We start from the raw sequence: 14,061 nt of genomic DNA on the forward strand, positions 1-14,061 counted from the left end.
GATAGGGTACCAAATCCGGGTGGAGTGTTGGTTGAATATATGAGAAAGACATTCTAGGGTTCCTAAAATTGCAATCTTAGCTCCCTGCGGGGCCTAGCTAATCCTCCTTTAATGGAGGATTTCACTCCAACCATAATTCCCCTGATAAGAATTGCTGGAAATCATGGTTTAGTAATGGTGATAGTTCCACAACTAAATAGGACTGGCCCATCAAAATTTCCTTTTTCCCTTGCTATAAATCATCTAAATGTGATTGGGATATCACTAACATAAAAAATCAGCCAAAGACTGCTTCGCTTAAAAGTAAAAAAAGAAAAAAATTTATTCGCTAATTCATGTCATGGCATAGGTTCAATCAATCGTTACATGATGAAATACACAGGGAACACATATTGTTACAAAGTGAGCTATAGAGGAAATCAAAGAATGAGTATACAGTGAATACCTAAAGTAAAAAATAAAAGAAAGAAAGAATTGTGTGTCAGGAATACAGTGTACCAGAGTCACGATGTTCTGCTAAAGCTACTTGGGTTTTCAAATGAAAATTAACCCATAGATGAGTTCAAACGATGTGCAGCACGTTCAAGACTAAGTTCATGTCGTCGTAATCCATGCCACAACTCAATTGAACCACCACCCCCCGACCCAAGCTTTGCTATCTGTTTATGCAAGGCCTCCAAGTTGACAAGGGGAACAGTTGTTGGTCGTCCATGAGCACACTGCATGACCAAACTCTCCAGTCATTCAAATAGGTAGCTAAGGACTCCACTCCCCTCATCTTTGTAGGTGTTAAAAAAAATAGATTTTTTAAGCCTTATTGGCAACTGTTTTTTAAAAACTGTTTTCTGTTAGTCAGAATTAAAAAAAAAAAAAAAACATGTTTAATAATCAAAATAAAAAACAGTTTTTTATTCTTAAAAATAGAAAATAAGATGTTTTCAAATAACATCTATTTGTTGCTTACACTTGTTTTTCGAGAACTGTTTTAAAAAATAATTATATAAATATGGAGAATGATTAAAAATAAATAGATAAAAGTTGTTTTTAAAACATATTTAAAAACATAGAAAACATGTTAAAAAGCATTTCAAATTCTCAAATAGACTTTTATTCAACAAAACATTGGAGAATAGTTTTTGAAAACTGGTTTTAAAACTATTTCCGATAACACTTCCCAAACGTAGCCTTACTCACCTGGAAACACAAGGAGGTCCGCTTTAGCTCTTCAACAATAAGGGAACATTCTGAAGGTAGCAAAGCGTCCCCAAACATGATAGCCCCTAAATAATAGAAGCAAAGTTAGGGAAGTGTCTGATGATAGGCAAAATTTGTCCACATAAATGTTTCTTGTTGACAATATTAAATAAATATTTGGATGAATTTTTTTGGCTATAAGTATCAGTGCTCTTGTGATCAGACTCTGAGATTTAAACATATACCTCGGCATGCTTTGAGATTAAGGACCCGGAGAACAGATGGCGGCATTGTTGATGATCCATCTGTATCAGCAAGCTACAGATTACAAACAAATGCAAGTCAGAGACGCACGAAACATGATTTAAAGGAGGAAACCAGTAAAGAAACCCAGAAGAGAAGGTACATCCAAATAAAAGATGGCTGAAGAGTATCAAGACATTTACAACTGAAGGATAACCCAGGGAAAAGAGTATCTGTATTACCTGCTGAAGAAATTCTAAAAGATCTACATCTGATAAGTTGACACCTAAAATACAGGGTACCTGCAAGTCAGTAAAAAATGATTAACATAAAACATCCACATGAGAAGCAACTAAGCTCCACCTTGATAAAATGTAGAAGTTTGCAATGAATTATCAGCACTTAATGATAAAACATAGATAACAGATCTATGGATCACGTCCAATCATTTCTCAATATTGAAAAATTTCTAAAGAAAGAATTCAACATGAAAGACAGTTAAACATGCATATAGGATACAGGCAAATGCATTCAAACAGTAGACCCTCAAACGAAGTTAAATGGTCAAAACGAAAATATGAAATAAACATTGAAGGAAAAAAAAAAAAAAGGGATATTGTGCTTCACCGCAAGAAGTGTGATAACAGTTGGCTTTTTGTGAAGAAGATCCAAATTCCTGTAGAATGTCCAAATAAAAAATACGGAGTGTAAGAAGAAAATAAATAAAAAAACATACGAATATGTATCTCAAACACAATTGCATGAACTACCTAGCAGAAATGAACTGGTAACAAGGACTCCTATTTAGCATTTCATTTTTGCAGTGTCTAACACAAGAAAGGCAGACATTGCTATGGTCACTGACAACCATGTCTCAGTTCATTTTGCTTTTAAGCTCACCATAACATGGGTGTTTGTACCATTGTTTCATAGATAAATAACATAGAAGGTTTTCTAGACAGACATAGAAATTACTTTGTGAAGGACCTTGAATTCTGAGCATGTATGTTGCAGATCCAACCCCAATTCTGTATCTGTTCAGCATAAGTGTGCAGTAACTGATAGCCAATCTCTGGCAGTACCTGTCATCCAGGTTTGGAAGTAATATAGATAAACCGAAGGAACCAGAGATCGGAATAGAACATTGAACAACAGTTAGTACCATGAAGAACCTCAAATAGCATAAAACACAGACATACCAACTCTTGCTCAGCATCCAGATATGTAATTGTCTTCACTTCTCCAGATAACACCTAAGAATTCAACTAGTTCTATAAGAAGCCACTTTATAATGTAGGTCTACACTTGCAAAAATTCAAACTAGAAAAGACAGTTTTACTTTCTGGCGGAGTTCTTCCAGTCGAATTCTTTCATCCGCAGCATGCTGCAAAAGGAGTAACACTGTTAGTCATACTAAGACTAATGCATGGAAAGGGATCCCCAAGGGTATGTGCCATGGACATGTCCATCGCACATGTGTGCATGCATAAATGTACATATAGGCATCTAATTTGTATGTAATTTGTGGTCTCGGTCTAGGGTGTCTGTAGATATAAGCCCCTATTTCTCTTGTTAGCTTCATTGATTGGTTAAGCTCAAAGTAAGATCAGGTGATGTTTTTTGCTTCTTTCCATCCCCATTTGGGATTAGCCTTTAGGCTATTTCTGTATACTTCCTATATACTTTGAGGGCGCTGCTTTTGGTGTCTCCTCTTTTCTATATATACTACTTTTCTTTACCTATATATAAAAAAAAAAAAAAGTTCTGAAGGAACCTCCCAGCGGCAAGTTAACCCTCAGAAGACTACTATGCACTATTTAGCAAGAAACACCCATTAGACTACTATCAATGGGAAATGGAAAAAGGAGACAAAGGGGAGGTTTGGTGGGCGCGGTGTGACAGAAGGGGGGACCAGCCACCAAGACCAAAGAAATGTTCAAGAGATGGAGAAGCTCGGTGAATGGACCTGGTCAATAATAGCAAGCGTTCCATCAGCCACAACTGGGATAAATTTCTTGTCCACCTGTTGGAGAACTTTGGCATCCTGAAGGCAATTCTTAGTTATGGATTGTGGAATTAATGAATCGCCAGCAAGGTGCAAGATCCCCGAAGAGATGTCAAGTACATTGTATTGATCATTAAACTTCTGCGATTTATCTCCACTCTGTATAGAAAAGAAAGAATCACTAATAAGTAATTTGATAAAAGTCTCATATGGGACTTGTATAGCAATGAAAGACTCATCTATGGTTAAGAAAACCTTCAAAAATTGCTGCGGTACTTAACTGCAATTTTTGGACAGTTATTCCTCCACTTGCTCTCAGAGTTCATCAAATCTGTAGCTTCCTTTGTGGTAAAGTCTAAAAGATGAGATAGTCTGAGATCAGATGCACATTTTATTTTGGGGTGATGAAAGGATTAAATTTAAAAACAAAAAACCATCAGCCAACTGATGGTAATGAATTTTCAAATAACAAAGATTATTGGTTAAACCATAAATCCTTCTACTACTACAGAAACATTTTGATATTCCAGGTTCACAAAAACCTCTATTGACAGAAGTTAAAATGATTGTTCAAGCTCCTATCCTTTTGAATGCTCACCAATCACAGATGGACCTTTTCCTATAAACCTGATAAACCCTTCCTTGAATAAATATATACACCCTCTATCCTGATCGCTTTCATCTCAAGTCACTAACACTAACATGGATGAATTTTTCCGAAATGTAACAACAGTTACCTTTGAAAGAATAAGAATCATCATCAATAGGGAGACATTGAGACTTCCTAAAAATGTCAATATTTTGAATCTTATCCATATCTGGTTCATTTTCCAGCATTTTCTTCATATCAGATCTGAAATCAAGACCAAGGTGGATGAAAAATTAAGCCATCAGCTTCCAAAAGCATTTCGAATTGAGGTATTAAAATAAACAAAAGAATGCTGTACCTGCCATAGAACAATGGGTCTTCCAAAAAGCTTGGCTTAAAATACTGATTACATGCACCAGAAGATTGTAGAGGATGCTTCAATTCATCAGTTTCTGCATGAATAAAGTAGGTATATTACATAGTCTGGCATCAACATGCCCCATAAGTGTCACACAGCAACATATCAAAAGCACAACCTGGAAAAGTGGGGGCATCATGGCTATCAATGACATCTACTTTTTTTGATTCCATTGTCCAATGATCATTTAAGGCCAAGAACTTTCTCTTGCCTCTGTAAATTGGTGGAGCTGAATGACTTCTTGATCTTTCTTTTGAAGCATGAATTTGTCCACAATTTTGGTATCTGAGCCTCTCTTTTTTGTTTTCGTCCTTGTGAATATTGGTAGATAAAGGAATGCTGCATGATGGCACTGCACGATTATTGTTGTTATCTTTACCACATGATTTTGAGTATAACCAATCTGTTTCAATACTTAGTATATCAGAATGTCTTGGAGTAAAGATATTATCCAGATTGTTCTCTTTAAGAAGTCTGTAGATATCTCTACTTGGAACAGTGTAGTCCTTAAGACCTAATCCAGTGTTTATACAACTTGAGGATGAGCAGTTTTCTTGGCTGGAGCTACTTGGCATAATATCATGACTGAAAATCCATCCCCCACTTTCACTATCTATAAAATGTTCATAACTAACATTCCTATCAGATCCAAGGCCCCCTTGAGGAGTATTTTCATGGGTGAAATGTTCAACATCCCAAGGTGTGGTCTGAAATAAGCTTTGTGATACCATAGAACAGCATTCAGAGTTCAAAGACAGATGGCCTGAGCCAAATTTTCCACTTTGTTCAACTGAATCAGGTGGCAAGTTGTTCTCCACTGCAAAACGTTCTCTATAAGTTGAGAGTGACTTTAAAGAATCTCTGGACATAAAATCTAAACCTGTACACATTTCAGGTTTTGTTTTGAGTCTGGAAGAGGGCCAATCACTTGATGCCTCTTCCTGCCATGCAGTACCTGGAAAAAAATCAAAGCTCTTATTATGGTCAATCTGCCTTTGCCTAGTCCTCAAGCCATCAATTTGAAATTCAAATTTATCACTCTCCCAATCAGATAGCAAGCTTCTCCCCAAGGAGCAACTCTGCAGAATAGGTTTCTTGAAATCCTTGCTGGCCTCCTCAACACCATTCCTGAATTCATAACTGTTATAAGATAGTGCACTAAATCCATTGCCCATATCATGATCAACATTAAGGGACTCATTCCCCCATGTTGAACCCAAAATCTTGTCCTCTACATGATCAAAAGAACTTTCTAGAACTGTGAATTTATTCTCCAGGAAGTTGTTTTTTGTAATGAAAAAGTTGTCATCAGGCAACTCTAGGTGCTCAGTATGTGGATGCACACCAGATATGCATTTGGAAGGAGAATCATCCAGTGATTGGAATGAAGAGTCAATTTGATGAACAAATCCAATCTTATTCCGTTGCCCTTCAAATTCTGAGGTATCATTGCGTAACTTCTGAAATGGAATTTTATTTTCTTTTCTACAAGAGAAATGGTCATTCTCTTCAGTTAGCAACTCCATAGGGGAAGAGAGGCAGCCCAGAAGACAATTTTGAATCCTGCACTGCCTTTTTGCAACTTCTGACAAATCTACAATTAGAAAAATCCGGTGAACTTACAATCTGAAGATGACAAAAGAAAGATGTTACATCAAAACAATATGATACCTTCTTCAGCTGATACAACATTGCCATGTTCCTTCCACAGTTCTTGTCCTGATGTTTTATTTGCATGCACAGAGGATTCTCCTGGAAACATCTCAGATGTAAACATAAATTTAAGAAAATAATAGATCAAAACGATGTAAGCAAAATCCTGTTTCATGACTACCATGTGCAATATGTTCACTCCAAAAGCGTGTAACAGCTTTTTCAAGAAAGGCAAGTATGGGAACCCAGTCCTGGAAAAAAGAAGGGTGAAGGATTTCACTGATCACATAAATGACAGAAATATATCTTTGCAACCATTCTACAGTCATGTGGCACCCAAAAAACAAACTGCATAAGAATTGTGTTACATGGGCTTGAGCACATATGTATTGGATGTTGGTATGCTCCAGGTGTCAAATTCAGTTAATCCCCAAATCCTAGGACATGGGGACATAACTGAATAACCTAATTTCTCATTCTATATCCTAGGCCAAATTGAAGTGTATGTATCTAATATAGAATCTCCAATGTAGGCGTGTCATTTATATCCATGCAATAAAGAATATGCATCAAGAGTTTAAGACAACTTAGAATGAATCAATGAAATAGGAACTAGTCCTCCTTTTTCTTGATCGGATAGACTTTCTCGATATATATTTGACCATGTATGACATATTCTCAACATTATGCCAGACATAGCACATAAATTGGAGCCTCTTTTTTTTTTTTTTGATAAATAATTCTCATAAATTGGAGCCTCCTACTATCTTTGCACTTAGGAATTCACTTATAATATTTTCTTTCCAGAGAAAGTTATAAGATTGGGAGTTTTTTTACTAAACAAACATAAGGAGAACTCTTCATGTTATTTTTCGTAACAAGGAGCTTCCCTAGCTCAATATAACAAATAATGAGGAAATGAGAAAAAAGAAGTCTTAATGACTGCCCTAGGCAAATCCCACCCTCAATATTTATGCATATCAATAAGCTTGAATTCACCAAGAGGAGTCCCTCCAAACCTTCATAAAATTACTATTACAAAATGAACATAAAGAAAGAGAGCATTCCTTTGTAAGCATCAGGCTACTCAAGGAAGTCAAACTGACAGGATAAACAAAATTCTGATTAGCTGGAAACGCATACAGAGTCAATCAGCACATGGTTCAGATCTTAAATCAAGGTCATACAACAAATGGTTACCTTGAACTCAACAGCAGTCCTCGATGGTTCAAAAGTTAAATCATAGTGAGATTGAGGGCACCTTAAGTTCAAAATATATGTTGGATATCCTTGACACCTACTTCTTTTCTTGTCTTGAGAGCCACTGCTAGCCTTCCATGGATCAAAAGACTTGAACCCAGTAGCCAACTGATTCAGCAGTTTATGAATTGGGCCTTTGCAAATGAACCGTGAGTTGATATCTACCTATGTGAAGGTAACAATGCATAAAATACTCAATTCTCTCTAATCCCAACCAGCCCAACCCAAGAAAAGTTTGACCATTAACCATTTTTCACATATCCACATAGACATGGATACAGACATATTGAAAGGCCTGCAAAATAAGTACCCTTCAATCAGAAACAGAGGCTAAATATTTTTAGTTGTAGCAATAATGAGTATCACTATACCTTAATGGAGAAAGTATTGCAAGGACCAGAAACATATCCAGAAAGCTTTAATATACCATCAGTTATGTTCAATTCATGAAGGGAGCTAGAATCCTCAATCCCCAAACCACTAATTAGCAGTGACAAAGGAGAAGAGGACGATTTTGTGCAGAGAAGCTCATCATCGCTACATTAAAACAAAATCATAAGTACATAAGCAGAAATAATAAACATTTGAGTGCACAAGCTCCACTTATAAGAACATAAAAGGAGAACACCTTTCAATATCAACAACTTTGAAAGAAACATTTGAGTGAACTAGGGCAATTCGAAATACGCATTTCTTGACCGAGTGCAAGACCTTCTTGGGGCTTCAAATTAAGTTATGCAAAAACAACTTCATCAAGTTAGGTAAAGAATTGCAAATACAGTGATTACTTCATTCAAGCAGAACAGAAAAATAGTGAAAAACAAGAACGTGCCAAGAAATTGGAACCTAGATTGCAAATACTTCCTCCGAACTGGTTGGTTGTAAAATAAATCACGGACAACAACTGCAAAGAACCAAGCCTTTACTTGATGAAAAGTCCCTGCATAGTAATCATTAATCAATTAGGAATGTATTACCTGTTGTGCCTACATCTTGCCTATCATCATCAATTCCAAGATACAAACATTTGCAGCCCTGAAAAGTATGATCAGAAAGTCAACCAAAACCGAACTTGAATGACTAGAAGCAAAAATATCCAGAAGTTGCTTAAGAGTAGTAAGATGAGAACAATAAAGAAGAGTCCATGCCTTCATGACTTTGCGATATCCATTTGGTCTTCCTTGAGTTTTTGTCACTATTTCTAACAATGAAACATCAGAAATGGAGCCCAATGCTTCACCCCGAAAACCAAAGCTACCAGTAGCAGCATCCATTTCAGTCAAATGATGAAGCTTTGATGTTGCTGCTCACACATGAAACACTATTAAACATCACTATATAGTTTGACTAATGAATTCAAAATCTTACCAAAAGGAAAATCCAGTTGTGGATCCATCAATTTAAATACTCTGAAGAAATTCTATTCCTCATAAGTACAACATTAATTGAAAAAAATTCCTAATGATATCATGTTTCCTTTATTCCCCTTCTTTCTTTTGAACACCCGTCTTGTTCAGCCATAACTTTATTTCCAATTTTCCACACAGTAAACCCAAAATATATATGTTGAAAACAGATCCTCATTGTGGTTGTGTATGTTTTGGTGATTTTCCAATTGCATGACAAAATTGTTCAAGATATTTCATTTGCATTGCAAGAAAAAGATTATATCTTATTCAGCATCTAATTTCACGAAGCTTCCTTGCTACTCATATTTAAGGTAGTGAATAAATGTGAATTCATGCCACTCTATTTTAACCCCATCATGACTACACACACAAGGACATCAAAAACCATCTACATGCATCAATACATCAGGAAACCAAATGAAATATAAAAATGAGATAGTTACCATATCTTTCTCCCAACAATACCAATCCATCCCGAGTAACACCAGTGCCTGAAAGTTAGACACATGCAATAGAACAAAATAAGCATCAAATTCAATGCAATATACAACTTTAAACCAGGGAAGCAAATTACTACTCACCATCATCGACTACTTTAATATAACAGGTCCCAACGCTTACAGAAACAGACACCTGAAAAAATATATAAGAGAATTTTTAGACTTCCATCCTTTCTCTTGTATAAGAGAGACCCCTAACTATTAGAACATATACTTAAACAATAGAATAAGTGCTTTTTCACATGAGAAGTGTCATGAGCCACCGGTCCTACGTAGATACCATGCAGTGGCCCTTATGACTTTAAAACGTGTCTATACATATAGGAGGAGCCACCCTTACAAGAGTGAGTAACTTCTTCCCCTAGGTGATGTAACACATCACATTCACCGTCCCATTCGAGCACATCTCATAGCTCACTGCCAAATCCACACATCCAGTTAGGAATCTGACTTTGATTCCATCAGGCAAGGCCCACTTTTTCTATATGATATTGTCTATTTTGAGCATATTGGCTCTCGTGACTTTAAGATGCATCTACACATACAAGAGGAATCTCTCATTATAAGCACCAAGAACTTCTCCCAACACATCGCATAGGAGGGATGAGTATCTAGCACTTATAATAGGTGATTTCTCCCGAATGTGTAAAATTGTCTTAAAGTTGTGAAAACCAATGAGCCAAAAGTGGATATTATATAGGATCAGGATTGGTGATGGTTGGTATCAGAGCCAGACCCAATTGAAAACATATGCAAAATTTGGGCATGTAGTTATGGGACAATATGTATGAGTTTGGCAACATAGTGAGCCATGAGACACAACAAAGACATAATGCATGTAATGGAGGGTCCATGTGATGTCCCACATCTCCTAGGAGAGAGATGTTTCTCGTAGTTATGAAATACAACTTCTCCAAAATTAGACTATTGGGACAAAAGTGGTGGAGCCGTTGGCTAATTTCAGTTAATGAACCACCTGCTTCTTACTAATAGATTTATTTTAACAAAGAGAGATACTCCAAAAAGGAAAATAGTTAGGTAACTAAGACAAGTTGGCAATCACTTCTAATAAAAACATAGACTGTTTTTTTAACAAGTTAAAGTGGAATCCACGGTGTTATAGGAGACCCTTAGTTTACTCAAATCAACCCATAACCTAATTGGCATAACCTAGTTGGGACAGTACGAGCTAAATCTGAATTTAATACCAAAATCTGAATTTAATGGGTTAACTAAGGCTCTTCTTGGATAATGGAAAGTACAAGCACACACAAAAATAAATAAATAAAAAATAAAAAAACATTTAAAGTCAATAATTTTTTCTCCCATGCCTTCTTAAATTAATTACTCTTATGTATACAGAATGAAGAATAATAAAGCATGTAAGTTTTTAAATAATTTTCACTTTATTTTGTTTTGTATTTACCATTCTGAACGAAGCAAAAGAATAGGATTCCCCTTTGCAACTAGTTTAATTATGTAACCAAAACCATATGTACTATATTTTCACTGAATAAGAATGAAACTTTTGAAATCAGTAATAAATTTTTCGAAAATTTATTCCCCATCCCCTGCTTCAAAACAGAGGGAGAGAGAGAAAGAGAGGTTAAAGATCTTTGTCTACCAATATGTAGTTGAGTCAAAAGTCCATGTTTAAAATAATTAAAAGATCCCATAGTAAACGGTACTTGTAGTAAGAAAAAGATCCTACCCTGCTAAATAAAGCAGCTGGTCAATTAAATAGCATGAGTTTATTACCTTTGTTGCACCAGCATCAAGACTGTTATATATCAGCTCTTCCACAACCCTAGTCAAGTCAAACAAGATTATTCCAGACCGAACTGAGCTGTGAACAGCCTCAGGCAAGGGTTTGATGCTCCTCATTATGACCCAATCTGAAGGAATAAGCCAAATCACTTCAACCAGTGCAATGCCTTCAGCCAGACAAAAACATTCACTAAACCCATTGTCATTTATACATGCAGAAAGTCACATCAGTACAAAACAAGCATAGAGTAATGTTTTCTTCAACAGAAACAAAATTAATCCTGCAAGTACACCCTTCCTGATCAAGGCTTTACATCATCCCCCATCCCCTCCCCAACCCAAAAAAAAAGATGTTAATTTACAGAGAAAAAAAAAACCAAGGATATGAGATAGATAAACTCCTAACTCCAAATCTTAATCCCCCGTTGGATTCTGGGAAAATGATGCAAGGAAATTTCTATACAGTGAAATTTTCTTTTGGCGGATTCTAAGAAAATGAAAAACACAAGTAAACATAGCCAAATAATTGCACAATAAAACTATACATTTCCATATTTTAGGAAACTAATAATCGAAAACGAAAGAAGTTATGGAAACCCCAGAGGATTCCCAACAATAAAGCGAGCATAAAATTCATTTGCCTTGATTGTCTTAGTGAAACAGGGGATTCAGGGTTTCAAGTTTTTACCTTAGCAACCAAACAAAGCGAAGTGCGGCCGACGATTGCAAAAGCCACTTCACCACTCAGAAGCTGAAAATTGAAAAAAGAAAAAGAAAAATGTGGAGTGGAGTAGTTAATGTATGTGGGTAGGATTCCAAGACCCAGAGTACATGCTTCAACTCGAAGAATTAAAAAAAAAATTAAGATAAAAATGTATAATGCAGGAATAAGGTGCAAAGGCTCTGCTCAATTGATGATGACGATGATGATGACACAATCTCCGACAACGGCGAAGCCATTTAGGGTTTAGGGTTTCAGAGGAGCACCGAACACTGAGAGCACCGCCAAAGCAGGTTTCGAAATATGAAGAGGAAGGCCGAAGCCCGAGTCTGATATCATTCCTACTTCCTTACCGCCTAAATGTCGGGGTGGTCGGGAACACTCGTTTGCCGCTCTTCGTTCCCTTTGGCTTAGTCCTGCTTGGTACGGTACATATTTTATTTAATAATATGAAACAAATTTACAAAAATATTATTATTATTATTATTTTCAAATGAAAAATTATTTTTACTTTCCCATAAGGCAGCAACTTTCTTGGCTTTGATGGTTATATACAGTGCATGAGGATGCTGCCGTTAATAACAAATCTTACTTGAGTTATATTTTTAATGTTCATGAAAATTTAATTTTAGTATAAATTTAATTTTTTATTTTAATGTTTATGAAAATTGTGGAAGCCATATACTTTTACTTTTACTATTCCCTTTTTAAGATTTTTTTTTTTTTTTTTCAATTTTGCTACAGATGTCAAAATCCCCAAATAACTAAGGCCCAAACAATCATCTACTCAGTGCTGCAACAACAATATATGGGCCGAATCAGATGGGCTAGGGTGGGGCATCTTGGATTGCAACTGGCCCAGGAAATCAAGCGTTACTGCTCCAGGGATGCTATTTCTTCGACTCCATCACCCTTCTTTTAGCATCCTTCGATAGGGGGGAGGGTGACCGGAATTCCTCCTCTTGTTATGCAGCTGTTTTCATAGTTCCACATCGAATACATCTCAACAATTACCTTCAAAAACATCTTGTTGGCCTATTAACAATCCGTTTTAACATCTTATACAACATGAGCAATTTTGTTCTTGCATCTGTAAAATGCATAATCTTGATTAAGTTTAAATCAAATTACCCTAAACTTATGCAATCTGTATTAGAAAAGAACTTACCTTTGCTATCATTAATAAGTGTAGAACCATCTGGTCATCCATTTCTGAATTCATGGGTGAACCGTTTCACCAAGTCATCTCTCCAATTCAGGGTTTAACGGTAACACACAATATTCCAGCTCTTGGCCTCCCCCCACGTAAAGTCCCTTGTGTCTCTTCACCTCCCATCCACCTAACGTGCCAATCACCCTCTTTCTCTATATAAATCAGCAGTTCCTTCTACCTCCTTCACAATCACAGGCACCAGCTCCTACTCCCTCATGGCTTACTCTTTCAAGTGCTTTTTTCTCGTAGTTATATATATGTTGACGCGGACAACAGCATCCATGGTCATGGTGCGACCTCTCGACTCAATGCCAAACCTCCAAGCACGACTACGACTGGAAGGAGAGTCCCCGAATTGTTGGGACTCTTTGTTTGAGCTCCAATCTTGCACTAGTGAAGTTATCATGTTCTTCCTCAATGGCGAGACACATCTTGGTCCCAATTGCTGTCGTGCCATCCGCATCATAGAACAACAGTGCTGGCCCGCCTTGCTCACTTTGCTAGGCTTCACCCCCCAGGAAGAAGATATTCTCCGCGGCTACTGCGATGCTACTGACTCCACCCCTACACCACTGCCCCCACCACCACATCCTGTGGATCCCACTTTCACCATCTCCCACCATTTCATCCCATAACTGATATGGATATTAGAGCATGAGTTATAGTACTATGATTTGAGTACTCATGCTTGTAACTAAGGGGTTGAACAATCATATCTATAAATCAGTGTTTTCTCATGCACCATATCCAGTCTGTTTAATCATGGTCATGGATTGGCCAAGAAGTACTGAAGAAGCAGCTGAAATTTCGTTATATTTTGGATTTATCCCTAGAATTTCAATTCCAGAGTTTCACATCAAATTCCTGCATGGTTGAGTATTTGACATATTACTAATATGATACAAAAATCTGTAAAGCTCTGGTACAGAAAATTTTTAACATCTTAACAATGGGTTATGATCATTCATGATACAGGCCGTTCACATGAATCACTTTGTTATTCCCCCAAGTTAATCGCGGATTGTTATTTCTCATTTGAAGTCTAAAACTAAATAGTTGGTTTGTTTCTGAAATAACAGATCATGGCCA

The 14,061-nt window shown here is 36.6% G+C and overlaps 2 protein-coding genes across 7 annotated transcripts; one reads left to right on the forward strand and one right to left on the reverse strand.

The window, feature by feature from the left end:
* Nucleotides 1-297: 297 nt before the first annotated feature.
* On the reverse strand, nucleotides 298-12,187 carry LOC100253902 (DNA mismatch repair protein MLH3). Of its 6 annotated transcripts, none has more exons than XM_059736515.1 (27): nucleotides 12,113-12,187; nucleotides 11,727-11,789; nucleotides 11,030-11,166; nucleotides 9,353-9,404; nucleotides 9,215-9,262; nucleotides 8,511-8,665; nucleotides 8,340-8,397; nucleotides 8,209-8,266; nucleotides 7,991-8,083; nucleotides 7,734-7,899; nucleotides 7,642-7,657; nucleotides 7,303-7,523; nucleotides 6,284-6,353; nucleotides 6,121-6,201; nucleotides 4,568-6,043; nucleotides 4,390-4,483; nucleotides 4,180-4,295; nucleotides 3,724-3,797; nucleotides 3,404-3,601; nucleotides 2,777-2,821; nucleotides 2,637-2,690; nucleotides 2,425-2,519; nucleotides 2,065-2,113; nucleotides 1,680-1,739; nucleotides 1,440-1,512; nucleotides 1,195-1,280; nucleotides 298-719 (listed from the first exon to the last, which is right to left on the reverse strand). In XM_059736515.1, exons 3-27 carry the CDS (start codon nucleotides 11,153-11,155, stop codon nucleotides 546-548), a joined length of 3,738 nt encoding a protein of 1,245 aa, XP_059592498.1. In that variant the 5' UTR covers nucleotides 11,156-11,166; nucleotides 11,727-11,789; nucleotides 12,113-12,187; the 3' UTR covers nucleotides 298-545. The 6 variants fall into 6 exon arrangements, with proteins under 6 accessions (XP_059592498.1, XP_010649438.1, XP_010649439.1 ...); XM_010651136.3 differs by having other exon boundaries at nucleotides 2,413-2,519; XM_010651137.3 differs by having other exon boundaries at nucleotides 2,413-2,519; nucleotides 11,030-11,205.
* A 1,066-nt stretch (nucleotides 12,188-13,253) lies between these two features.
* LOC104879201 (egg cell-secreted protein 1.4) lies at nucleotides 13,254-13,607 on the forward strand. The gene has a single exon (XM_010651174.1). It carries the CDS (start codon nucleotides 13,254-13,256, stop codon nucleotides 13,605-13,607), a length of 354 nt encoding a protein of 117 aa, XP_010649476.1.
* The last annotated feature ends 454 nt before the right edge of the window (nucleotides 13,608-14,061 follow it).

This window comes from Vitis vinifera, chromosome 4, assembly GCF_030704535.1.
Source record: "Vitis vinifera cultivar Pinot Noir 40024 chromosome 4, ASM3070453v1".
NCBI classification, from domain to species: Eukaryota; Viridiplantae; Streptophyta; class Magnoliopsida; order Vitales; family Vitaceae; genus Vitis; species Vitis vinifera.